The 27,525-nt window shown below is 47.2% G+C and overlaps 1 protein-coding gene across 4 annotated transcripts in view; it reads right to left on the bottom strand.

Moving 5' to 3' along the window:
* Positions 1-27,525, bottom strand: part of LOC146200520 (melatonin receptor type 1C-like) — a 153,683-nt gene that overhangs the window by 43,990 nt on the left and 82,168 nt on the right. Inside the window, exons 5-6 of one of the 4 annotated variants that reach the window (XM_084595551.1) lie at positions 22,457-22,523; positions 20,671-21,025 (exon numbers count right to left, since the gene is read on the bottom strand). The exons of the other annotated variants lie outside the window; for them this stretch is intronic. Of the exons in view, the coding sequence (XP_084451677.1) occupies positions 22,474-22,523 (50 nt within the window). The 3' untranslated portion in view covers positions 20,671-21,025; positions 22,457-22,473. Of the gene's footprint in view, positions 1-20,670; positions 21,026-22,456; positions 22,524-27,525 lie in introns of those variants that run through there. 4 annotated transcript variants of the gene reach the window in all.

The raw sequence follows: 27,525 nt of genomic DNA, 5'->3' as shown, positions 1-27,525 counted from the left end.
GGGTACTCCGGCACAGTAGTCGGGCATCTTAACCGCTGCACAACCGAGGCGGTGCTGTAGCGAAGAACTCGGATTCGATCCCCATCGTGGCGGCAGCGTTTCGATGGAGGCGAAACGCAAAGGCGTCCATGTACTGTGCGATGTGAGTGTTGTTGTTGTTGTTGTGGCGGCAGGAAGAACGAAAAGGAAATGCACGGGCCTGCTACTGGCTCTGTAGCTGAGCCATGTCCGCTGCCTCGTGCGGACAGAAGAAAAAATAGATAAGAAATAAAAAGAAGAGGGAGCGAAAGATGCTCGCCGCAAACATAGCCGTTGTCCATCACCAAAGCGGTGGCGGGTGCAATGACGGCCTACAACAAATAAAAAATTGGCTGTGGCTTAGCTTGGTTAAGCCTGGTGATTGTGAAGCAATACGTGGTACTATTATTGTACCGCTTGTGGTGGTGCTTGGCTGTGCTATATTCACCATGGTGATGTTCCGGTTACGTTTGCTGTTCTTGGACACGTCGTTTTAAAGTCACCAAGTATGAGGAGCATTCCTCTGCTTGCGACCATGCAGGCCTTGCGGATAAGGGTGGCTACTCGTGTGGTCTTGTCGCTGGGGGGGCTGTAGACATTTAGGATATGAATAGGGGCTTGTGATCCGGTATTCGGGTGGACCTGTATGAAGGTGTGCGGGACTTCAGCGTAGTTCAAATCCAGTTGATTAGCGGTTAGATTTCTATGGACCAGTATCGCGGTGTTGGGTCTTTGGCTGTGGGTTAAACGTCAACCCAATAGGCGATCTAAATCCCACAGCCCCCCACCCGACATGTGTACACAGCCGCCTCGTTGTCAAACCACTACCAAAAAACATGCTCCCTGGCCGACACGACGCGCGCCGTCAACACAAAGCCAGGGCACTCGATGAAACCTACCATACCGATGAACACGCAACATACGTGGACGCGGCAAGGCAAGATGCAACAACATATGTGGCCTGTGCTACCACGCCGCAATCTACACTGATCTCCGCCGCCACGGTGCGTGCCCCCTCCCCCACCGCAGCGGAAGAAACAGCTATAGCACTGGCCATCGCTGACCCGCGTACGCGTACAGTCCCTAGTGACTCAAAAAGAGCAATTCTAAATTTCTCGGCAGGCTACATCTGCCTTCCTGCTGCACGCATCCTGCGCGGCTGCACTCCCGACCACAAAATTAACCTAGTCTGGGTACCCACCCACGCGGGCAACTCTGGAAACGATGGGGCCGACCAACTTGCCCGAGGATTAACAATCCGGGCGGTCGGTCTCACGCATCTAGACGCACTCGCTGAAGCCCCCCAGACTTTCGCCGAAATTATCATTTTACACAAAGAGACGCGACGCCTTTTCCCGCCTCCCCACCCCGACCTCGATCGAGCACAAGCCACCCTGCTGCGCAGAGTACAGACACACTCATTTCTTAGTCACTCCAGGCTATCACTAATTACTTACGGGGAATACGACCCCGCATGTCCAAATTGTAACAACAGAGAACCCGCCACTCAGGCGCACATCCTCTGGGGATGCGTAAATAACCCGCCCCCAAGGGCCCTCCTGCCAGCTCCCTCTGCGGAAAGCTGGCACCAACTCCTTACCAAGCCAGACAGGAACACACAACTTTCACTCATTTCGTGGGCCCAAGATGTCGCCCCCACTTGGGGGCCACACAGGCCCCATCTGCCCTAATTCACAACATCTGGGGCAAATAAAGTTGTCTCTCTCTCTCTCTCTCTCTCTTGGACATGTCGTTGTCGTCTGCTAGCGTTCCATCGCTCTGAACTGGTAGTGCTGCTAGTAGATGCACGTTCCAAACTATCGGACAAATTCGTACCTTCCTCTCCTGCTTCTGTCGTCGATTCTGCTACCGAAGACATTGACCGCCTTTTCCGCCTAGCTGCTTATTGCACTCGTCGCTTGGAAAGCCGTTCTTCTCGCTCTTCTGTCTCTGTGGCTCGCTTTTGCTTCCTCTTTGCAGCCTGCCTAAGCGCTTTTACTGTAGGCGGCATCTCATGGCTTGACGAGAGGAGCGGAGTCAGGCCGTAATTCTGCCACCGCGCAAGGCGACGGTGAGCCCCCGCTTTTACACAGATGGTATGACGCCACGCAGCGCACAGCGCCACTGGTGAGAGGAGAAGAAGTCAGGCGGTAACTGCCACTGCGCAAGGCGACGGCGCGAGTTGAGCCCCCACTCTTACACAGATGGTATGACGTCACACAGCCAGGTCACCTAACGGTCAAGCGTGGCTGCCACCGCCGCACCTTTTGACGGGCTGAGGTGGTAGCTAAAGTAGTATTGCTTCGCAATAAAAATTCGCCGCAAGCGGCGTCGACCCACCGTCCCAGCCCCGCAGGTCCGGGAACAGCCACCCTGTTAAATATCCCCAGGTGGTTAAAAATTCCTCCGCAGCCCTCCACTGTGGCATCTCCTTCTCTCTTTCCATTTTCTTTCCCATAGTCCGCTTCCCCTTTCAGGCGTCTAAAAAACAGGTGTGAGAGGTACTGCGCCTTTCTTTTCCTGTGAACCAATTGTTATTCTTCAGTAGCTGAGCTTCCTTAACCCCTGATAAGCTTACGCTATGCATTTCAACGCCTGTTAGCGATGGCTGCAGTTTGCAAGGCTAAAGCCTTTCTTAGCTAATGGTGAAAATCTCGTGTCGTCGAGATCTTTCTAGGAGATGTGACAACGACATTACGTGAGGGACAGATACGGCACCTTTTCTTTTCCTGTAGATCAATCATGGAACGCCGGTGCATTTTGATACGTTCAACGGAACGCTGGTTTTGTTTTATAATGAGCTCGCGATGTACCGTGTGCAGCAGCAAGGCTGAGGCTTTTCATGCCTCGTAACCAGTTCCGCCCCCCTCTCAGCCCTCCTCAGTCTCCGTTGCGGTGACCGCACGTGCTTACCGATTGCTACACGCGCTCGAGCCCTGCCCCCCTGTTCGCCGCTGTATGCTTTGATATCGCCTTAATCATGATGACTTAAGTACTGCCTCGCATACATTCATAACTGCGGCTGATCACCGTAATACATATTCGGCACTTCTCGGCGTGATTTCCTCTCGGAATTGGCTTCGCTTTATCGGAACGAATTGGAGAAGGAATCTTGCGCTGCACTTTCTGGATTACGGAGTAAATTAATAGATAATTCGATATCATTTTACAGTCAACAAAACCGTTTTTTGGTGGTGCAGTGGTAAGACGCCCGACTACTGTGCCGGAGTTCCCGGGTTCGAACCCGACCGCGGCGGCTGCGTTTCGATGGAGGCGAAACGAAGTGGCGTCCGTGTGCTGTGCGATGTCAGCGCACGTTAAAGATCCCCAGGTGGTCGAAATTACTCCGTAGCCCTCCACTACGGCTCCTCTTTCTCTCTTTCCACTTTCATTCCCACCTTCCTCCCTTCCCTTACGGCGCGGTTCGGGTGTCCACAGAGCAAGTGTGACAGTTACTGCGCCTTTCCGTTCCTGCGAACCAATTTAATTTTTAATTTTATTGGTAATATGCACGATACAGAACAGCTGATCTAAAACGTAGAACTTCGGTAGAGAATACACCTATAAAACGTAGCAAAGGAGTCAACAACCTGATTGATTCTCAATGGTCGATTTTAGAATTTCTCGCACACCGCACCACTGTAACGCTGAAAACGCGTAAAGAGTACGTGAGTGCAAAAGCATAATGACAAGCCGAAAGGCTCACCCACTTAGGAGTAAGCTGATTCGGCTGCTCAGAGTGTGCCAGCTCTTCTTCGTTCTTCTCAGCTCTTCTTCGTTCTCTGTTTTTGCCGAAACGACGTCGCTGCCTCACGTTGTACATCATTCTGAAAATTACAGGTAAGAAAATTTCAAACCGAATTAGAAAAGAAATGGTCTGAACCAAATGTACAGGTTGAAAAGTAGTTCTGCTTTTTAAGAAATTAATTGGTGATAACAACATTTACACCTGCCGAATAAAAGCGGTTAACAAGGAACGTTTTGGGAAACAGCTCTTTTCACCTTTCGTGTAGAGAGCTTGCGGTTATCTTTCAAGACAGTGTGCGTGTTTTTCAGTAAAAACAGAGCAGTGTACACGAGCTGTTGCCTGTTATTCACCTAGAACGCCATGCTCCGGCAAGACGATTAAGACATTTATACACGGGGAGGGGAAGGAGAAGGGACTAAGTGAATCAAACATTCAAAGGGGCCAAAGGAACTCCCTGAAGAAGTGAATATAAAGCGTAGAATATCTTGGCATTGTCCAATCAAAATATACTGTAGTGTTTTCGTATCTACGTGAAGCTCCACCATAACAGTGCAGATTCATCCGTTAAATTTCACCTGTGTCGTACGTGTACGTCATGCAGTGTACTGTCGCCAGTAAGTGCGCAAAAATATATTAAGAAAGTTGGGACGAAAATGGTTTAGCGGCTGCCTTATGGGACTAATGGAGAACGACAAGGAAGAGGCTCAGACAGCGTGTCTTGATTTTTGTCCACAGCGTATTATTTGAGATTTATAGACGCGCGATCTTTCGTTCCGCGTTTGCTCTGCAGGTTAGCAGGTTACGCAGAGCAGCGCCACGTGCAGAGAACCTACCAACGCATAAGACAGTCAGGTATACCAGCGAGAGAATTCGGTTTTGTTGAGCTTGTCTGAAGGTTCATGTAATAGGATTGGAATTTTCTCTTCGGCATCCGGCTAAAACACGTTATCATAATTATACTATCAGTCTGGCTAAACCCTCTGCAGGACAATGTGTACTCCTCCAATTACCCTGGCCCTGTACTAACTCTATTCACTTGGCCACCCAAAACTTCTAAATCTCATAAGTACCTTTAGATTTAGGGCGCCCCCTGATACGCTTTCCTTCCCTTGGAATTCAATTTGTTACCTTTAGTAACCATCGGCTATAAACGTTCTGTATTGCATGTCCTGCCCGTACCCGCTTCTTGAATTCGGTAGAGTGTCATTACTTATGCTTCTTGCCTGATTCAGTCTGCATTCTTGTTTCTCAATGATACACCTGCCATTCTTCGTTCCAAGTTCTCCGCGCTGTCCTCACTTCCAATAGGAACAATATCTTTACTCGCCAAATCTGTGTCCTATAGATGAGTAGCGGTAGGTTAGAGTGGTTTTATACTTTTCTCTTGTGGAATGCTGGTAAGCTGCTTGTCATTATCTCCGAACACTTGCCAAATTCCCACCTGAGCTTTCATGTAATTGCACTGCCGTGGTCTGGATATGCGGGCACTACCTGTCCTACGTAAACGTATTCTCTTACCACTTCGAGCTGCTGGCAGTGCTAACTTGTAGAAAACAGGAGTATTTTTATGAAGATAAAAGTTGCTGCCCCCTAAAGTTGCTGCTTGCTGTTGCTTATGTGGCGCAACTAATTAAAGTATCATGCATAATCGAAAGCGAACACGAGAGTTCGAATCCAATCGGCTGCTCTTATCGTTATTTTTTAATCACAAAGGCAAACAACTCTTCACATTCCTTGTGGGTGTCTCACCTCTCAAGTTGCATCCCATTATTGTTTACAACTGGAATACCAAAACGTCAAAAGAGTACACGGAATAGAGCAGAATATACCACTGAGTGAATGCATTTAACGCAGAATATTTTTATGGGCATGTTTACCACCTTAGGAGTGCGATTTAAAGACAAGTTCCAGCAAACATGTCTGTCTAAACTGCGGTCAGACAAGAAGAGAAGAGAAAGAGTAAGTTGCAACCTGTCACAATCATCCACAATCGACGATTTGTTTATCGTTTTAAAGATAGCTTCCCGTAGCAGCGTTTACTTGGGCACAAATTACATTTCATTCATCTTTAATGAATCATCTTCAGAGTTCACCTCTAATGACATACTGCTTGGCGATACGATCAGATGTTTAGATTTACTTGTAACCTTTTCTTACAAGCGCCTTGTTTGCTGTAGTAACGTTCCTCGCATTAAGGAAAGCCCGCTGCTCTACACCTGGTCATACCGTAAACTGCTAAAGAAAGGTACTGGCAGCCTTTGTCAAGTTAATGCATTGTGGTAACCCTGTGAACACTAGTCGCAAAAGAAGTTTTTAGAAGAGTTTCGCCAATTGCGATGAGCGGATCACCCTGAAAAGATCCTGAGTTTGGCTGCTAAAGCATTGTCAAGAAAGCTTAGGTCGCAGCACATGCCTGAACAACATGGTACGCCGTGTCAAGATATGAGGTCTGCTGTAATGCCGTACATGAACAAAATTTCGCACAGTGCTAAAAAGATTGCTTCGAAATACGGCGTAAAGGTTGTCTTTTCAGCGACCGCATATCAGTCGTCAATTTTTTCCCGTAAAGCCTCAAATAACGGCGCTAAAAACATGCAACGTTAATCGTCAGAACGCGTTTTCCAATCCAGTTTAAGACAGACGGGACAGTGTATTAACTAATTTCTGAGACAGTACTGCAAATGGCTCTAGCTAGATAACATAAGTAATTTGCCACACCATTTCAACCACTGTGAAGCTTCTACACCCCTCTCCCCCATTACAATAATGTCAGCATATATTGGTTATGGAAAAGCATCGACAGAAAGAAAAATTCTAAAAGCTTTTTAGAATCCAGAAATAAGGCACTGATTACGGCAGCGATAGCTCTTGGGTTCACAGCAAGAGAGCACAATATTTTTAAGGAAAGCACACAGCGGTAAACGCTAGTTCACTCTTAGACGCACACCACACACCGCACACCACAGAACCAAGTTAGCTAGGCTTGAGCGTCGTCCTCTTCACTACTTCACATCAGCACGTCGTCGTCGTCTCGATATACTGTGCTCCGTAACAGTTTTCCCCGCGCCGAAGAAGCACCGTCCCGGTGCGTCCTACACAGGAGAACTCGAATGATATGGTTTTAGACGGGCGACATGCACGAGTTCTGGATGAGGGGCTGTGGAAGGATTCTTGGGCTGTAAATGGACGATCTCATAGGTCACATCGGTGACTTGCCGCAAGACGGAGTAGGGGCCCACGTAAAGAGGCAAACGTTTTTCACACATACCGACACGGCGAGCCGGGTGCCAAAGAAGTACGAGGGAACCAGGAGGGTAGTGAACGTCTCGGTGATGAAGGTCGTAACGACGTTTTTGAGAGCGCTGAGACGCCCCAAGACGCTCTCGAGCTATGTGGCGGGCAGCATCAGCGCGGGCGATGGCATCCGAAGCGTAGCTGCAGGAAGAGTCGTCAAGAGGCAGCAAGGTGTCGAATGGGAGTAAAGGGTCACGGCCGAAGGGTAGGTAAAAGGGAGAATATCCGGCGGTGTCATGGCGTGAGGAGTTATAGGCGAACGTGACGAAAGGTAAGGAGACGTCCCAGTCACGATGGTGATCGGACACATACATAGACAGCATGTTGGTCAGAGTGCGATTGAGGCGCTCAGTAAGACCATTTGTTTGCGGATGGTAGGCCGTGGTGAACTGGTGACGAGCAGCGCATGAGCGGAGAAGGTCATGAACCACTGGAGAGAGGAAACAGCGGCCACGATCTGTGAGCAGTTGGCGTGGAGCGCCATGAATCAAGATGACATCATGAAGAAGAAAGTCGGCAACGTCGGAGGCGCAGCTGGTAGGGATAGCCCTGGTTACCGCATATCGGGTGGTATAATCAGTCGTCACAGCAATCCACTTGTTTCCAAAAGTCGATGTCGGAAAAGGCCCAAGAAGATCGAGGCCCACACGAGAAAACGGCTCTGTCGGCACTGGAATTGGTGGCAAGGGCCCACTAGGTTGAAGTGAGGGTATCTTACGGCGCTGACACAGCTCACAAGCGGCGACGTAGCGACGGACAGAACGGTAGAGACCAGGCCAGAAAAATCTGCGTCGCACACTGTCATAAGTGCGTGTGACTCCCAAGTGTCCTGCTGTAGGAACGTCGTGAAGTTGGGCGAGGACACTAGAGCGCAGATGAGCCGGAACGACCAGTAAAAGGTCCGCGCCATCTGGACGCATATTGCGTCTGTATAATATCTCGTTATGGAGTACAAACATGCTGGCGGAAGAGTCGGGGATGTTGCGCAGCTGGTCAATAATTGGTTGCAGGGCAGGATCACGACGCTGTTCGGAGCCGATATTGATAAAGTCCGAGATGGACAAAACATAGTCGTCAGCAGTATGGTCGGACAAATCGGGAGGATCTACGGGATGGCGGGACAAGCAGTCAGCGTCTTGGTGTAAGTGGCCGGACTTGTACACCACAGTAAATTCATACTCTTGTGTTCGTAAGGCCCAGCGACCTAAGCGGCCAGTGGGGTCCTTAAGTGAGGACAGCCAACACAAAGCATGATGATCAGTCACTACACAGAAGGAGCGCCCAAACAAATAAGGGCGGAATTTGGTCAGCGCCCAAACAAGTGCAAGGCATTCCCGCTCTGTAATTGAATAATTGCGCTCAGAGGACGAAAGCAGGCGGCTAGCATAAGCAATGACGCGGGAGGAACCATGCTGGGAATGGGCAAGGATAGCACCAATACCATGTCCGCTAGCGTCGGTGCGCAGATCGGTAGGTGCAGAAGGATCGAAGTGCGCCAGAACAGGGGGGGTGGTGAGGGCGGAAATAAGTGTCGTGAAGGCATAGGCTTGGTCAGAACCCCATTTGAAAGGTACGTTTTTTTGCAGAAGAGAGGTAAGTGGGCGAGCGATGTCTGCGAAGTTCCGAATGAAGCGGCGGAAGTAAGAACAAAGGCCAAGGAAGCTTCGCACGTCACTTGAGCTACGTGGGGTAGGGAAGTCGCGCACGGCTCGAACTTTGTCAGGGTCGGGCTGCACACCATTTGCGTCAACCAAATGACCCAAGACTTTAATTTGGCGCCGGCCGAAGCTGCATTTTTTGGCGTTCAATTGAAGACCGGCGCGGCGGAAAACGTCCAGGACCGTAGAAAGGCGATCAAGCTGGGTTGCGAACGTGGAAGAGAAAACGACGACGTCATCCAGGTAGCATAAACATGTTGTCCATTTAAAGCCACGGAGGAGTGAGTCCATCATGCGCTCGAATGTCGTAGGAGCGTTACAGAGTCCAAATGGCATCACCTTGAATTGATAGAGTCCGTCGGGGGTGACAAATGCGGTTTTCTCGCGATCCCGTTCGTCGACAGCAATTTGCCTGTAGCCTGAACGCATGTCGATAGAAGAAAAATAGTTGGCACCATGCAAGCAGTCAAGCGCGTCATCAATTCGCGGAAGAGGGTAAACATCCTTCTTTGTTATTTGATTAAGGTGGCGATAGTCGACACAAAATCTCCAACTTTGGTCTTTCTTTTTAACGAATACGACAGGAGACGCCCAGGGACTGCAGGAAGGCTCAATAATATTTTGCGCCAGCATCTTGTCCACTTCTTTCTGTATAACATGCCGCTCAGTAAGGGAAACACGATAAGGCCGTCTGTGGATGGGGTTGGCGTCACCCGTATTGATTCGATGGGTCACAGCGGATGTTTGGCCCAATGGTCGGTCACCGAAATCAAATATATCGCTGTACGACAGCAAAAGGTCGGAGAGAGCTTTGGCTTGGTCATCTGGCAGATCCGCGGCTATCATGCCTGAAAGGAGGTTCGAATGAGAAGGCGATAAATGCTGCTCCGACAGATACTGAGGGGTTAGAGCCGCAACTTCGCAGTCAGCCAAAGGAAACAGATCAGCGAGTGCGATACCATGGGGTAAAACTTGAGTCGAACGGCTGAAGTTCAGTACGGGAAGATAGGTGCGGTTAGCAGTGACAGTCACGACGGTATGGGGAAGTATGACGTTGTGACGGAGAACAACATCGGTAATTGGGCAAGTGACGTATGTGCCGTCAGGAACTGCGGGGATCGGGGCCAGCGGGACATAAATAGCAGCTTCGGGTGGTAGGCGAACAAATTCGGCGGATCGGAGGCGGTGCTTCACATCGGTGTTTTCGGTGCAGTACGGTAGGTCTAAGCGAAGAAGACCAGTTGAACAATCGATCAGGGCAGAATGGGCCGTTAAAAAGTCGATGCCGAGGATCACGTCGTGAGGGCAGCGGTCGATAACAGTGAATAGGACAGGGGTAGTGCGACCGGAAATACTCACGCGCGCAGTGCACAGGCCCACGACGGCAGCGACGCTTCCATCGGCAACACGAACGGCGGATGAAGCGGCGGGTGTGACAACCTTTTTGAGACGGCGGCGAAAGGATGAGCTGAGGACTGAAATTTGGGCACCAGTGTCAATGAGGGCAGTAACAGGGGCACCATCCACATAGATGTCTAGAAGGTAGCGGCGATGAGCGAGGGTCAGCAGAGGATTTTCGGGCCGGGTCTTCAATGCAGCGTCACCTCCGGGAGCTGCATTGGTTAGTTTTCCGGATGAGAGCCGGAGAAGTGGGGAGATGTGGAATGACGAGAATTGGGCGAGCGGGACCTCCGGGTCTGAGGAGACGGCGAGCGGCTGGGCATGCGCGGGGCTGGCGAGTTAAAGTCACGAGTGCGCGTATCACGGACATAGGTTGGGTGCGGAACATATTCGGCGCTGCGATCAGAGTAGTAGCGAGGTCGAGGTGGCGGAACCCAACGGCTGCGGCAATGGCGGGAAATGTGGCCGACACGTGAGCAGTTGAAGCTGATTGGTCGGTCATCCGAGGTTCGCCATTCGTCTGGGTTGCGGTAGCGGTAGCGGTACCGCGTCTGAAAGGGAGTGGTGGGAGCCGCAGCAGCTACGACAGGAACATTAGGTTGGAGCGAGGGCTGTGCGGAAGGTTGGCCGGAGTTGAAGCCCACGTTCGCGTTGAGGCCCACATTTGCGAACTCCTGGCGAACGACAGATTGGGTTAAGGCTATAGTAGCATCCGCTGGTTGAGGAGCGAACGCAACGGGTGTCATAGCCTCTATCTCTCGACGTACAATCCTGGTCAAGTTGGAGGGATGAGATGGCTGCTGTAAGTTTGGACTATCTTCGCACGAGGACGTAGCAGCTGTGTTTGGCAAGCGTTCGAAGCGGTGAGTAATACGGCGGTGTTTTGCCTGTTCAAGCTGGCGGCAAACTTGGATAACTGAGTCGACCGTTGGACAATCTTTGCAAAGCAGCAGATTATAAACATCGTCTGCAATTCCCTTTAATATGTGGCCCACCTTGTCTATTTCGGACATGGCGCTGTCCACCTTTCGGCATAGTGCTAGAATGTCTTGGATATAAGACAAGTTCGATTCCGTCGAAGACTGGGCACGGGATGCGAGGTCTTTTTGTGCGCCAAGCTTGCGTCCGATCGGCTTGCCAAATAGGTCTCGAAGCTTCTCCTTGCACATCTCCCACGATGTGATATCGTCTTCATGCGTCTCGAACCAGACGCGCGCCGTACCTGCCAGATAGAAGATTACGTTGGCGAGCATGAGGGTCGCGTCCCAACGGTTTAGCTTGCTGACCCGCTCGTACATGGCGAGCCAATCTTCAATGTCGATGTGGTCGGTGCCGCAAAAGGTGCCTGGATCGCGAGGCTGCATCATGACGACGGTGGGAGCTGATGGTGCCGCTGAAGAAGGTGTCGCGTCGGATTGCATAGTGATTGTACCAATCTGGCGGCCACTACGGAGATCCAGGTTTGGCGACTTACGTACTTCCAGCAATCCTCCACCAAATGTTAAGGAAAGAACACAGCGGTAAACGCTAGTTCACTCTTAGACGCACACCACACACCGCACACCACAGAACCAAGTTAGCTAGGCTTGAGCGTCGTCCTCTTCACTACTTCACATCAGCACGTCGTCGTCGTCTCGATATACTGTGCTTCGTAACAATATTAAGAATTCTACCAAGCGTGTCGCAAGTCATCAGCTCCTGCACATTCAAAGATGAATAAAACTTCATTGGTGATGGCGGCAAAAACATTTATAGCCTCTGAGAAGAGGCAGCCACATGGAGGTTGCTCTCGGGTCAGGCTTAGTGCCCATCCCCTCACAAAAACAAGGTGGAGTCCCTAGTCCCACGAAACACAAGGGCTGTGCGACGTCTACCAAATGTCTAGGCACGTATATGCTAAACTATAGAAAAAGTCTATTTTTAGATGTGCTGTAGATAATAAAGCAAAAAGAGGTGTTATATGCCTGCTAATGCTGTGCCGAAAAAGGTATAGAAAACAGTTTGGCATGAGTTTTTTTTTAGAACAGATTCAGGCTTTTTCTTCTTCCTGGAAATGTGCGCCGATTTTAATTTCATAGTTTAGAAATAGTTCCATTGCATACCTCAGAAGCATATGAAGTCAACCATACTTTAATATATTTGGTTAAAGGCACACGTTAAAACTGGCCGATATTAAGATTGCAATTGAGTCTAATTCCCAGTATTTCAAAATTAGTTTTGCTTTAACTCTGGTTAACCATAGTAGAATTGCGATAGCAATGGCGGAAGCTTCTTTTGCCTGCTACGTTATTCGCCTATCACGCCCTATCAATGTGAAGTGCTACATTATTGGGGACACTTAAGCTCATCCTTTAAGAGGATGACGCAAGAGCATAAGTTAACACTCTTCTTCTCCTGCTCCTCCCCCTCAACTGTTCAAAGTCAAGCGTGGTGTCCGCCGAGACCACGCTAAGGCTCGAAATCTGGCGCAGCATTGCTATCGGAATAATAAATGTGTCCTGGAACTAGTAACACTAAGTGCTTTTGTTTACAGAATATTTTAAAGACGCCTATATGCATGTAGCCAGGGCAATGATCACAAAATACAAGGGATGAACAACGGCTACTGTTTATTGGTTCCAATCGCCATACATAATAATGGGAGTGAGGAAATCAGTATGGCCACTACGGTCCCAAATAATTTCCGCAAGGTAGGCGCCATTAGGAGGTAACAGGAGGAGCCAAAATTCAGTTGACAACCTTAATCCGCGAACAATAACGTGACAAAAATCAAACTTGATCTCAATAGCTTACCAGGAGTTGGAAGCAAGTCCAGGCCTTGCCTTCACGTGCAGGTACCGGGAGAGAATTGGTAAACCAAAAATATGCATATAATACCATTGTCACTATATATAAGTTGCGCACATACTCTCACTCATCGAAAACTCAAGCGTCAACAGCGGTCATCAACAACCATAAAACCGAGATCCTTCTCGACGATTCCGATCACTCGCGTTTGTGGCTTTATCTCGATGTTTCTTCGCAGCCTTTAAATTGAGCGCTGATGAGAATGACTGGCATTCTTTGTTCGACGACCGACGAACACAATTCCTGTTATCGCCGCCGCCGAGTTGCTTAGTTCATTTGCGGGCGCAAGCCAGCCCAATAAGGAGTTGCTTCCAGTGCTATTACACCTGTCTCCTCTTTTGGTGCCTACGCCCTTGTCATCACTACTTTACAATACGATTATGCAGAACAATTTATGTGTCATATGTGTGGTGTTTTCTTCAGTGACTGGAATAAACTATGTTGTCAAAAACGCTTGCTGTGGTTTGACCATCCCAACAGAGGAAGTATAAAAATGTGTTGTTTTTAAGTAGACATAAAGAGACGTTTTTGAAAAGGTTATAATAAACATGTATTAGAGGTTTCTTATCAAACTTTCTTCAGATGTTTTTGACTAGACTATTTTTAAACGTTTCTGTAGAAAGCTTGTACTGGAGCCTAAATAAGTTGAAGATTTTTTTTTTCCACATCTGTGAGATTTTTTCATCCAGAGCTAGACGTTCGTATCCTTTTGAAGCTGTACAGAAGTTTACTGGATGTTCTGTGTCTCGTGGGACGTACGGGACACCAGTGGTTTCCGCTGCCACTATTGTTCATTTGACGATCCCCTTTTGAACTTTCAGGGCGACGCGTTTTTTTTTTAAGACGAAACAAATTGGCGGTCTAATCCGTGCTATGCCTGGATTATTCCAGGGCAGGAATACAGCGTGTTGACCCATGTTCTGTTGCCACAATTTACAGATTTTAAGGAATCGTACCTTTAATGACGTGTGTGCTCTGTGCCGTCACAGGCAGGATAAGGAGTAACGGCATATGGTAACTGCATGCAGTAAATACACATAATTCGCGTCTGCTTCCATCGACTTGTCGTGCAACGATGTAATCAATGCAAATCCACTTCTGCTAGTGGCTCGAAGTGGATTAATAAAAGCTGTTACCGTAACTAGTTCACGTAATAATATTGACGGCCACTGGATTTTCAGCGTCGGCGTTAATTAAAGACGTAACAAATGATGAGAAGAGCGTCAGGTGTCTGCGCAGTACTTCTGCGCTTACTAGCGTAGCTGCCTGTCGAGGGCTCTTGCCTGCACCTTCCGAAGGCATTTTTATTCTCGCTGACCGTCGACATCCAAAGTAGACACTCTCAATCGTTGCTTCCGAAGGCGTTCTTATTCGCGTTGCTTTGAAGTTCTGAGCTCTGGCTTGTGGTTTCTGAAGGAGTCGTTGCACTTGATCCTCTTTTGTCCTCAACGCTATAGCCCCTCTAGCTTGCGAAGGCGATCCTGTTTTCGGAGATCGGCTGCATCACTCAAGAAACGATCCGCTCAAGCGGCGCCACCATGTAAGGTTATATTCGGCGGCAGTTGATGAATGGGATATCCAAAAGGTGAAAATAGGGTTTCAAGCACAAACTCAGTATAGGGAGCTTGCATGAAGCGATGCACGCTGGGTAATCCGCCATATTGTTGTGACAGCGGACGGCGAGCAGCACACCTACCATAGCGCAGCCAGGCTGAATTGACAGTGTCTTGTCGTTTTCGACGGTCCACCGAGCAAACCCGAAGCTGTTCGTGCGCTGCCCTTAGGTGCGTGTGGGGTGTCGGCAGATTCGAGAAGAACATATGCTTCGACCCTGTGCCCGAAGGAACAAGCATCCTATGAAGAAACGCAAAGCAGTGCGGTGCGAACCCGCTTAAGCTGCGCGCGGACGACTGACTCTACTATGCGTCTGGACCTATAGCCACCCCTCGACATCGCTGTCATTCATGATTTCTAGTTCTGGCGACTAGTTTGATACTTGCCCTGATTGGCGTCGATCTCGGGTCCGTTGGCCTGTGCGAGCCATTCGTGTCGACAACGCCCGAAGGATCCTTTGCCTTTTCTCACTCATGTAGACGTATTTTTAGAATCGTGAATAATCCGATGTCGACCTGTACGATCGCACCAGCATCATCTGCGCGAATTACGCGGCCATGCAGTCGAGGCTGTGTGGCAGTGCCGAGCTGCGTTGTCTGCTGCCAACGAAAATAACATGGCTGATTACCAAGCATGCATCGCGTCATGCTCGTAGCCCCCTTACGACCACTTATTGGACCCGTGGCGCCATGTAGCGACATTATTGCAATTCAAACAAGATAGCGGCGCGCAATGCGTTCGCCAGACGGTGCGACTGGTCCAAAAAATTGTGTGGCACTTTGAAACACTAAAGTGTGATAAGGCGAAAGCCTTTGTTTGAAACTTCCCTGATTCCTGGTTTTACTGCGTCTGCTTCTCTAGGCTGAAGGATGCGGCGTTTGAGGAAGCGCCAAATGAAAGAAGGCGTCAACGGACGCCTGGATCGGTATGACGCGATAGCATAAGCTCTGCCTTCCAGCATATCAGGCCCCGCTTTAACTGAGCCGTATGAACATGTCTGTATGGCCTATTTATAACGTGAATGCATGAGTCTTGGCACGCTGATTCTGATATCGCCCTCCCATATGAAAGGAGTCCCGAGTTGGCAGCGCCTGCCAAAAGTAATGTCAGGAAGACCTACGTTCAGTTATTGCTCGACCATGTCACCTGCCAGCTACCGTCCCGCATGTAACGGAAGCGTATTAAGACATACGCCTTATTAGTACCCCTTTGGCAGTTCCTCAGCCTGCTAGACCCGAAGCGACCTCGCCGTTCCACCACCCAGTCCCCCGTACTAACTACATATTATTGATGACAAGTACATCGACGTGAAGATCCCAGTGACCAGAGCCGCCACCAACACGTTAGGACACATCACAAGACACAGCGAATATAAGACCCAACCAAAAGATCCGACCGACCCAAGAAGCCGACCCGATGAGCTCACAGACACGATAGAGCAACACACGTGAAGACATCGCACCCACTCGTGCCGTTTGACGCGTGCAAGGGACTCAGCCGTCAAATCCTGGCGACCTGTGTAGCTAAAGTGCCCTGTGCTAGGCTTCGTCGGGAATCATCGTGTCGGCAAACCGTTGTCTTCCTCTCCTTCTTCAGCCATCTGGTTACGCCCATGGCTGGTTACGCCGATGCGATCATGCCATAGATCGCATCGACATCGGCAAACTTCCTCGTCTACGATGCGTTCGTGGACTCTGCAGGCGGACCGCTGGGTTCATCGTGTACAACGCTGCTTTTTGTACTGCGGAGTATACACACGCTGGAAGAGGAGGGTACGCGAACTGAGTGCAAAGTATGAGGTACCACTGCCAATTGTGACGAACACTAAAGACACCGGCTGGGCAACTTCGAATGTGCGTGAACACGTGACAGCGGCGGAGACCGGGCGGTGGCGAACTGGTGCAGCGGCCAAGCAGGCTCTTGGTATGTATTCCGCGCACAAGAGGGACATCACTCAGGAGCTGTTCTATGACAACTCCCTGGGAAGCGCCCTGCTTTTTGAGGCTCGTGCGGGAGTGCTGCGCGCGAAGAAATGGCACGCGCGGATCGAGGGCAAGGACAACGCGGATGTCTCGTGTGCGGTGTGCGCGCGGGAGACAGAGACGATCGAACATATTGTGTTGACTTGCCAAGTGCTCATGCCATGTCACCCTAGCAGGTCAACTTTGCCACAGGAGCTGGGGCTCCGGTCTGGACAGCCGCAAAGAGACGCTGCGGTGGGCAGTGATGCGACACAGCGGGAGGAGAGGGCTGTGGCTGTGGAGAAAACCAAACGACGCCTTGAGAACTGGATAAGGCATACTAGATAAATAGTTTTGGTGGCGTTGCGCCAGGGCGGGACAGACTCTGTCACAGTAGGGAATTGACTTGGCTAGGACCTGTCTGGTCCACCTGGTAAAAAAAGGGAAACCTCAGAACCAAACCAAACCAAACGATCCGGACGATCGCTCGGTGGCCCGAGGTAATGTTACGGAAGAGGAAGAAGCGGGCAGGGGCGCGGGCAGGTGCGTTCGCGCTAGGCCAACTAACATTTTTTAAACGTCATCTATCATCGCCATCTTACATCTTCTATTGGTTTTCTTTCTCCTGTTTTAATCGGCTTGCCGCACGGTAACATTGTTATTGGATGTAGTAAATAAAAAATATTGTTCACACTGAGTATCCCTTCATCTGACATTATTTTGAAGTAACCTGCTACAATAACGCACCAGCAATTCAAGAAGTCTTGCAATATTCTCTAGTGTACTTATTTCTGTCGCTTTGCATTGATTGACAGAACCACGACGGGCAATACGAGGTGATTATGCAGCCGTGCATAAAAACAGTGTACGTTTTCAGTTTTGGTCATTTGTCATCACAGATGTCAATGTACAGTGTCTAATATTACTTGTTCGTAACACAAAGCGCTGAAGAAAGCTGAGGAAGATGATTACTGCTTCCCTCCAAGCTGATGTCCGCGATTTCTTTTGATTAAAGAATGGCAGGCACTACCAGCAGCCGACCACATTCAGGCGTGGGGCGTGATGCCCTCCGCCTCATGCCCGCACTGCGGTCAAACACAAACTCTCTAGATCATGTCCTGCACGACAGTTGTGTAGTGCGCACGTTGTGGCACCTAGTGACGCGCATGTTTCATGCAGGAATGCAGTGGCAGGGCCGCCACAGAGATAGTTTCGTAGAGCTTGCATAGGCATGTATGTGCTTTGGAAGCGGAGGGGCCTGGCTGTTGTGCAGGGACGGCCGCAAAAAGAAATGCAACCAATGCTCTTAAGCTAAGGAGAGTGCTATACACACATTTAAATGAGGAATAGACAACACTGGCGGTGGAAGAATTTCACCAACTATTTTCTACGAAGTTTATTCTTGTTGTAAGCGGCAGTGTGACCGCGTCCATCCTTGCGTACTAGGAAGGTAAGCAAGCGGGTTTGGTGCCATAATGTCCGATTCCAAAGAGTAATTCTGCACAAGTGTTATTATTGCAAAAAGCCTATATGGCATGTATATTGTGTGTATGTGCATAACTGAGTGCTTGTCACAACAATAAGTGTCCCAGCGAAATGTACCTGAGTTTGTAGTTTATTAGAAAAATAAAAATTCTCTCAAACGCGCATTATCCATGAAAGCTTATGATACGAACTGCTGAATGAGGAACCTACAATGACAAAGACACTTACAATTGAGACTTTCACTCCATAAAGTGTAGATTAGCATTTATTTACATCAAGTATCCACAGCGCTTTCTTTACCTATCGCAGAATTCAGTCCGTATTTGCGTTGTCCTAATCGCGGAAGAAATTTAGTAACAAATCAGATTACTAAACGGTAATGACGAGCTGGAATCGCTTCCTCGGATGTTTCCGGATTCTTCACCCCCTCACAATTTTGGCAGTTGGAGCAGCCATCGCGATCGCTTACAGTCGCTGCGTTTCTGCTCATGTTGCGTCCCCCAGACCCGGTCCGCTCATATGTCAGTGAATAGTTGTAATTAACAAATGGTTCATCCCTATGCCACTAAGTCATCACAAAGTAGCCACCGCCACTCTGTTCATGAAGTGATGTTTGCGTGCGAACAGGTGCCTCATATGTTGGCTGGTTGGCTTTTTAATGTTTTGCCCTTCAGTACATGGGCACTTCATAAAAGCAACTGTGGCGGATGAGTGCCGCTGATCAACGTTTCATGCCGGGGACACTCGTTAGCCCATGCCCGTTAATCGAAAAAGCATTATACGACCACACTTTGTCGAAATATAAAACGTATAACCGAAAATTGTTTTCTGGGAAATTTTCAGCGGAGAGAAAAATAGAGTATTTCTATGGGAGATGTTTTACTGCCGGTGAGTTAGAGCGTATAAAACGAGAAATTTTAAGATCCGGGAACACATCAACGAGGCTCTACAGTATTTGTTGTTGTTGTTTTTTTCTTTGTAGTCGATTACGCGCGTGGGCATCCAGCTTTGTTTGTGCAATTTTCGGCGATTCAAATTCAGTGGTGTTTCTAGCGTACCAGCGTCGCAGGAACTCTTCTCTTTGTGAACGCTTTTTTTTTATTGTCGGATTTTTCTTTAGCTATGGCGCAACTACAGATTTTTTAATGGACGAGTGTCATAGGCGCGGTTGGAGATGGCGGAACCGAGGGAAATGTGAAAATATCCGGCAGCATCAGCGCGACGTGAAAAAACTTGATGGAATATAAGCAGTCCTTTGTCAAGGGTCTGAGAACAGGACAGAATGTGTCACAAACCGTGCTCAGGTCATGAAGCTTTGCTTCGAACAATGTTGGTGGTGTTGTCGCCGCTGATGTTGGTGGTGTTGTCGCCGCTGAGTGTGGATATGTGAGGAACAGCATAGTGATGGATCCACACAGGCGGCCATTTCACAGACTAAGGTTGTGGGTCCATACTTAAGAGGACGTCCTCGATGTTGGTGCGTGAATTGCAAAGAGTGCGATCCGTGATTGTTGTCAGCAGGGAGTACATGAATCCCCATATCAGATACAACTATAAGGAAACTTTGTCGTCTTTGGTAGCAGAACGCAAGAAAAACGTTGATTGGGCCATTACTTCGTACCGAAATATTATAAATACATTACGTTTGAAATACAATTTTAATAGTGACAGGTGAAATAAAGTTATTCAGAAAATAATCTATACCTTAGAGTGCATTACGGAAGGAATTAGAAGTACAGCTCGTGAGCAGAAGTGGTATACAACACTGACGCAGTGACACAGCTCGGGTAAACAGTATCGAAATGCCATCTAGCGACAGCGTATGGGACAGCGACATCGGCACATGCATGTTGATAAAATGAGGCACCGCCACTATTGTCTCGATCTTAGATTGGGGTGCAGTTTTTCTCGAGCTCTGCCACCCGCTTAGCTTTGTATACCGCTTTTGCTCCCGACTGTAAGTGACTAGATAAATACGGATATGTCCACCCTTTTTGTGTCTTCGAGGATAAAGGATGAACGCTTACCCACAGGCATATGCGTGACGTATGCCGAACGGTAGTGTTTTTTTTTACTCCTTATAATAATTTTGTAATTATAATTACATGACTAGCAGTCTGTCAAATGCTTCCAAAAGGAACGATGTTCAAAACAACCTTGGTCAGGACAATTTGCACATGGTATATTTGTTAGGGTGATTACGTTTATTAGAATGTAAAAAGAAAAACAAAAGAGAGGGTGATTCCTACACAGCGTATCCCTTACAAAAAAGCTTAATGAGTTTCTGATTAAATGTTGATTACATTTCTCACCATTCACATTAACATTTCAATACATTTTCTTGATGCATTCTCGATGAGTTTCATAAGAACATTGGCCACCGTGTTTCTGATGCACTCTTAGTGCATGATTTTTTTTTAACTCTTAATGCATGAGTGGCTATTGTCATCATAATGTGTATTGTTTGATGTGTTTCTAATGTCCCTAGAGATTCCAGTGCGCACCCTAGTGTAGTGGACTGTTATGGCCACTGACACTGGAATTCCCCCAGAAGGCTTTGAAGTAATTCGATTTTCAGATCGCCACTTGGAGCTGAAGTCAAAACTTCACATTTTATTTAATTTTGCATGCAACCATTCATGACAGGCTGCTCATTTTTTGCACCACAGTGGTGTTAAACTTGCCACAAGTGTAACCCGAAAATAGAGAAGAGTCATTTAATTAGTGTCACATAGATGGCATTTACTGCTCACATGCTCCATTTGATGCAGTGCCGTGCTTACCGGTGATATCATTTACCCGAACAGGGTCCAGAACTTCCTTGCACGTTGCATCTTTATTCAGGTTGCTTCACTTGTCGTAGAGTTACTTTCCTCTCAGTTGTTCGGTGAACATTGCCCGCATCAAGCCCTTGAAAATTTTGCCGCTGCTGCTTTTCAGTCCGTACGTAGCCGATCTAGTGTGGTCTTTTCCACTAGGACACCATCACCAAGAGGGACCTGCATAGGAATTTACCAACCAAGCAAGGAAACGATGTAACACACATATGCAAGTCTCAATATATTTAGCCGAAGCAGTGTCCCATGAGATGACTCAAACCTTGTACAAGTATGGCGTTTCATTCGATCAATGAAAATTTTTAATAACAGTAAGTCGCAAATTTGCCTGCAATATGCGCACTATAACGACTAAAGCAGGTAAAAATGCGGCTAAGGCTATTATAACCGCTTCATATGCACATTTAAGCAAAAGCAAAAAAAAAGTAAACATCTGGTCACAACTAAACTTTGTAATAGCAACATCCGGTACAATGTTTGGCCACAGAATTCTAGCTGTCGACGAGGCATCAGTAGCAAATATCCATTTATTCTAGTCGTCACTACTAAAGACACTACAAAAATCGAGTAATGCGGTCAAAGAGTTATGTTGAAATATGAGCAAAAAATAATGAAAACTGGATGATTGGAATCACATCAGTTCACTTAGCACATGTACAATTGCCTTATTGGAAGTCTTGTTGAAAATAAAATACATAGCTAAATGATTCTTCGAGAGCAAAAGTAAATGCCATAAAAACGCAGCACAATAAAAATGCAACTTCACACTCCATGCAACTGCGAAATACGATCCCGGTAAAATAAAAAATGCTCCCATTGTGATTAAAAACGCAAATCTTGAAGCCGGGAGTCACAGGTTGATGATAGCGGCATATAGTTTACGCAGTTTGGAATAAACTATTAGGCAACCAAGCCGGCCGACCGCGCCCTTCGAGGCCGAGAGCGATCGCAGAGGCATGCCGCGCTGACTGGCCGCGGAGAACAAAAGTGTAAACAGAACGGCTGCTGGGGAACGCTCCCGAACAGCAGGCCGGGGGGCGGCGGCGCACGCGTATGCTCAGAGTAAAAAATAAAATAAAGGGGGGCATCCGCGGCGGGCGCCGAGTGAAAGGAGGTGAGGAAAGGAAAGAGAAAGGAAGAAGGAGGTTTCAGGTGAGCGAGCACGAAGTGTAAGAGAGGAGAGAGGAGGAGGGAGCCGAGGGTGCGAGGAGAATTAAGGTACGCCATCATGTACCTTGAGGCACGAACGGAAACTGTAGAATAAACGGAGAGTTTGCAAACTGTGCGAAGTATCAAACTGTCGAACTAAAATCGTTTCATGAACCTTCTGCGCGTACTAAATGCAAGGAAAACGTATCACACTCATTAGTTCTATTAATGTTGAGACTGATGTTCTTGCGCGAAATCAGCCTAACTCGTCGCGAATCTAACCACATGTGCGATGTCATTTTGGCAGCCAGGTGGAAACAAGCGCGTTTCCCACTTTTTCATTTCAGCACATTCCGGAGCGTTCCGGCACAAAAAGACACAGAATGCAGCAAACCGGTAGGACACTGTTCCCACAAAGCGCAATGTGCGTAAGAATATGCTTACCTTTACAGGTGATCGCATCAGCCGTGCAGTGCGCTGTCCGCCTTCGTATCACCGGCACCGAACCAACCTGTGCGATTTCAGCGTGAGTGCAATGTAGTCGGCGCATATACCTCTTAGTCACACAGAAAAAAAAAAAATCATCCATGCCATCTTCTTTTGAAAACCTCAAACATGACCCGGTGCAGCAGTCCCTCCGCCTGAGCAAAGCACAAAGAAACACGGACACTTGCCGACACGATAAACGCCCGTTTGCATTAAACACCACATCTAGAAGGCACTTCACATGCGTACTCACTTCTGTAACAGATATGCACGCGAAACGCAACATATTTCCCGACGGTAAACAATCGAAGAAGCACATCCATAATTTGCCGAAACGTGGTCGAAACGGACCCCACCATGCTAACGGCCATATTGTGAAATTTGAAAAGAGCGTGAGTAGCTACCGGCGGCCTCCGGGCGGTGAAATTTGTTTCAGTTTCAGTTTCATTTTTAGAAAACACTTGTGTGTAATTAAAATTTTAGTGTTATTTGTGGTGCTTTATTAAGGTGTTGGGTTATATCATCAGCGCCACTTGTTTATGAAAGGCTACGAAGTTACGCAGCCCCACCCGCAGCATGTTAAGCGATATCTGTTATGTTCGGGGCGTCGGAGCCCGGTGAGCGAGGAACATATCGTTTCGGTTGCTGGGCAGAGACTACTTTATTGTGCTTTGGGAGAGAGGGAAGAGAAGGAAAGAGAGAAGCGCGAGCGCCAGTAGAGAAGATATTGCTTCTCGTGCCCTGGTCGCGCACATGGTCCCAGGACGGTCCAGTTCCGAGGCAACGCATGGCTCGGGTTACGTCCGCGCGTCCTCGTTGCAAGGAGGCCTTGCAAATGGAGCGGCCGTGCGTCCTTTTGCTTGGAGGCGGTGTGGCAGTGCGTCGGTTCGCGTACACAACAATATCCTTGCCCGTAACACCCTAAAGCATATTGTCCAACCATAGCACCCATTCACTACGCAAGAAGTGATTTGCAATGGCACAAACACCCAAGACTCAGGGTGTAGGCGTGTATTGAATGAAGCAAATGTCCAAAAAGTTGTTTTTGTTTTTACAGTGTATGCTAAACAGAAATGAAAACAAAGTAAAGAACATACATTCGCTTAGTGATGTATACTTTCCCTCATTTGAGAAAGTCAGTGTATTTCCACATTAGCCCCTATACAAAAATACTGTTGTGTTTTCCAAGCACAAAACTTCTGATGTAATCTCAAATGAAAGTCTGTTGCGGATCTCATGTTAAAACACATAAAAGTTGTTTCTTAGGCAACATCCGACATATGCTAAACAGAAATGAAAACAAAGTAAAGAACATACATTCGCTTAGTGATGTATACTTTCCCTCATTTGAGAAAGTCAATGTATTTCCCCATTAGCTCCTATACAAAAATACTGTTGTGTTTTCCAAGCACAAAACTTCTTATGTAATCTCAAATGAAAGTCTGTTGCGGATCTCATGTTAAAACACATAAAAGTTGTTTCTTAGGCAACATCCGACATATGCTAAACAGAAATGAAAACAAAGTAAAGAACATACATTCGCTTAGTGATGTATACTTTCCCTCATTTGAGAAAGTCAGTGTATTTCCACATTAGCCCCTATACAAAAATACTGTTGTGTTTTCCAAGCACAAAACTTCTTATGTAATCTGAAATGAAAGTCTGTTGCGGATCTCATGTTAAAACACATAAAAGTTGTTTCTTAGGCAACATCCGACATATGCTAAACAGAAATGAAAACATAGGGCTCTGAAAGTGTGCAGTTAAGAAGGAAAGCATATATATTTACTTAGTGATGTATACTTTTCCTCATTTGAGAAAGTCAATGTATTTCCACATTAACTCCTACACAAAAATACTGTTGCGTTTTCCAAGCACAAAAGTTCTTGTGTGATCTCAAAGGAAAGTCTGTTACTGATCTGATGTTAAAACACATTTATTATTGAGTCTCCTTCGAGTGGTTGATGACTCATCAAAACACATTACGTGCGTAACAGAAATTGAATATCTATTTTTGTAAGGGTAGTGTCACGAACATCGCATGCAGTTTCAGCAGTATTGAGGCATACAACGTGGTGTCATGGGCTGAACTATAGGTTAGCCTTATACCTTATGGAGAAAAGGAATATGCGGTTTTTGGCAGCACAGCAGCTGTGATTGAGGCTGCGAATCCCTACAACGGCAACACAATAAACTCACCATTAAAAGCAGCGGTTACTTACACTCCTTACAGAATACAAATGATGAACGCATTAGTTTGGAAATTATTTCTCCTTTTCAACAAGACACAGGCTTGTACCTCTGAGACTATCATTTTTTCGAAGATTGAGTGTTCTTGGCAGTGTTCTCAGAGCGCGGCTTTTTTCGGTTTGCCTTTTTTTACTCAACGTGAAATCAGTTCCATACAGGGCATGTTTGTCGCAGAGTTCTGTGAAAAGGGGGACTACCTTTTGACATTACAGCTGGCTTGGCACGCGGAATCCGTAGCTTACAATGATGTTATGGAATTAGTTCATCCCCAGATGTTCAAAACTGTTTTTAAACGGCTACGCTCATCCACAACCCGCAAAATTAAAATGACATGTCACCATGATGCCGTGTTAACCCATATCCTGTCTGAAGAATGGCTTGAAACGGCTGCACTTTCACCGCAAGACGTGCCAACGGATAGCGTCTCTGGCGCAGCTTGGCAGGAGTGTACACTCTGGGAAGAATGCTACAAGAAAAGCATTCAGACAACTTCAAATGAAAAAAATAATAGAGCAGAAATTAATACTACGCAACTAACACTGACAAAACGATGCTGAAATCTAACCATATATAGCCTCGACTTTCAGGATTTTCTGTCAAGTAGGTATGCACAACATGCGATGAACGATATTTATTCCATGTTTTCGATAAGGGCCTAGGATACGTGTTCTTGAAAGTATAGGTTGTGCTGTTAGGTCATTGAAGTAGTCTGTCCCTGCGATATTAGATAGATGTCGTGTCTGGAGAATGGGAAGGCACAGAGTATTCCAGTCGCATTGACTTCTTATAACGCAAGTTTTTTGAACGCAATTAAAAAGAGCCTAGCATTTTGACCCTAGGGGTGCTGTTTCATTCCTGAGACGTGATCGAGCAAGTCAACCCACTCCTTTCGGCGGAATTTCCTTGGCTCGACCTATCGACTCCTCGATCCAACACCTCTTCTAGACCTTACCGGCGGCGTTTAGGTGACCCCTGTAACCGATTTCCGACCGAATAAATGAGCCCAACCCGCGGTTATCAGGCCGACGCATGTGGCGTATGGTAAGGGTTGTGGGTGTGGACCTAAAATTTGGCAGGCCAATCGTGGTCGCTAAAGCAACCATTACGTTTGCATGTTTTAAAGGTACAGATACTCGTTTTGCTCGCATCTATGCGTTGGAAGAGTTTTAACCACGAGTGAAGCGAAGGTTATGTGGTACGCAGCAAATATGCTTGTTGATGCTAGCAGCAATTGGATAGGATTAGATTGTGGGCTGGGCCCTGGAGACATTAGAAATAACCCGAAATCCCAGTCGCGTGTTCTGAGCTATGGTTTAATCTGTACATCATCGGCTAGACCAAACTAGCCAGATTCATGTTTAATTTTGCCTAACCTTGAATTAATTGATATAATGTTTTATACAAAATCTATGTAAATTCTTTTGCTCGACAAATGCCGCTATCCCTTCATCATTGTTTTCCAACATCACTTTCCCGGAAGACAGCGTAAATTCACTCCAGAAAAACAAGAACGAGAGCAAGAGTCGCCGGTGCGAGCATGCCATTGCGGCAATCAAAAGTACATCATATGCCCCATTTGTAGCTTATTCCGGTGCACGAGATGAAAGAGAAAGGAGAGGAGGAGGTTCATTTTCAGTGAACAATATCTCAGCTGTTTCAAAACCTGGACAAAAAACAATTTGCCTAAAAATGATGGGTCATTCAATGTCTATATGTTTCTCGGCGTGTTTTATTTTACTTGAGAAGTTAACACCTATTTCTGTAACCCTTAAGAGCTCCGCGGTGACTACAAAGTGTTGTCAAACTTCGAGCCAGCTGCGTCTTCTGACCTGCAGCTAAATTCTTATGATAGACAATTATAGTTATACTTGGTGAAGCTATTAATTTTGTCACAGTTATTCCACACTGCAAGCTACTCGCATGAAGAACCCGTCGTCACTGACGATCCTAGTCCTATTTTCCGTCCGCTGTCCACTGACAGACAAACTTCTCTCCCTGTAGCCCACATACAGGGATGAGTTTGAGGCCCCTTACCTGAAGAGGTAACATCATTTATCTTTTTGTGACCACAAGCAGAACGTATCTTCAAATGTGCTTAATATTGTCCTAATCTCGAGCTCCTCACGATTGTGGATTTCAGTCCCAGCTCAAATAAAATAAAAATATATGGAGGTCCATTTTGATTGTGCTTTCCGATCGATCAAGTACTGCCATGCCTCATGTTCAAAGTAGGGGAGCCGTTTGCGTCATGAGCGACGTAATTAGGTTTGTACAACCTAGTTGATAATGTGTGGGTGAACTGGTACCTGAGCATGTCCTGGTTTTCCTTATATTTTCTGCGCTGTCAGTGAATAAAGTTATACGAAGTTAGCGCTGGTCCTGGTTGTTTTTTTTCTTGTCTTCGTCTTGGTTGCACAATATTTTTGTTGCAATATGCACCATCTGGCCCAACAAGAAGTGCTTTGCCCAGCGAAATTGCCTAATGTATGAATAATTTTAAATAAGCGAGTCATTCTTCCTTCGTTTCTTTTGAGCGTATACGCTGCACGCCTCAGACTATAGCCTGAATGATACAGCGCATATATGGTTGCTGATGAGTTTCCAGCCCTGCGTTTCAATTCTGTACAGTAAAAGCTAGATTCTTTGTTATAGATTGGATTAACTCCGCACTTTCGTGGTCCCCACGAATTGGGCTGGCCAACGCCTAACTAAAAGTAAGCTTGGTTGGAGGATGCACGTTTTTTTTTCCAACTCTTAACTCAGCTAAGCATTTACAA

Source organism: Amblyomma maculatum, chromosome 2 (genome assembly GCF_055883805.1).
Source record: "Amblyomma maculatum isolate TAMU_Amacu chromosome 2, ASM5588380v1, whole genome shotgun sequence".
Taxonomy (NCBI): Eukaryota; Metazoa; Arthropoda; class Arachnida; order Ixodida; family Ixodidae; genus Amblyomma; species Amblyomma maculatum.
This window is presented reverse-complemented; position numbering and strand designations above follow the sequence as displayed.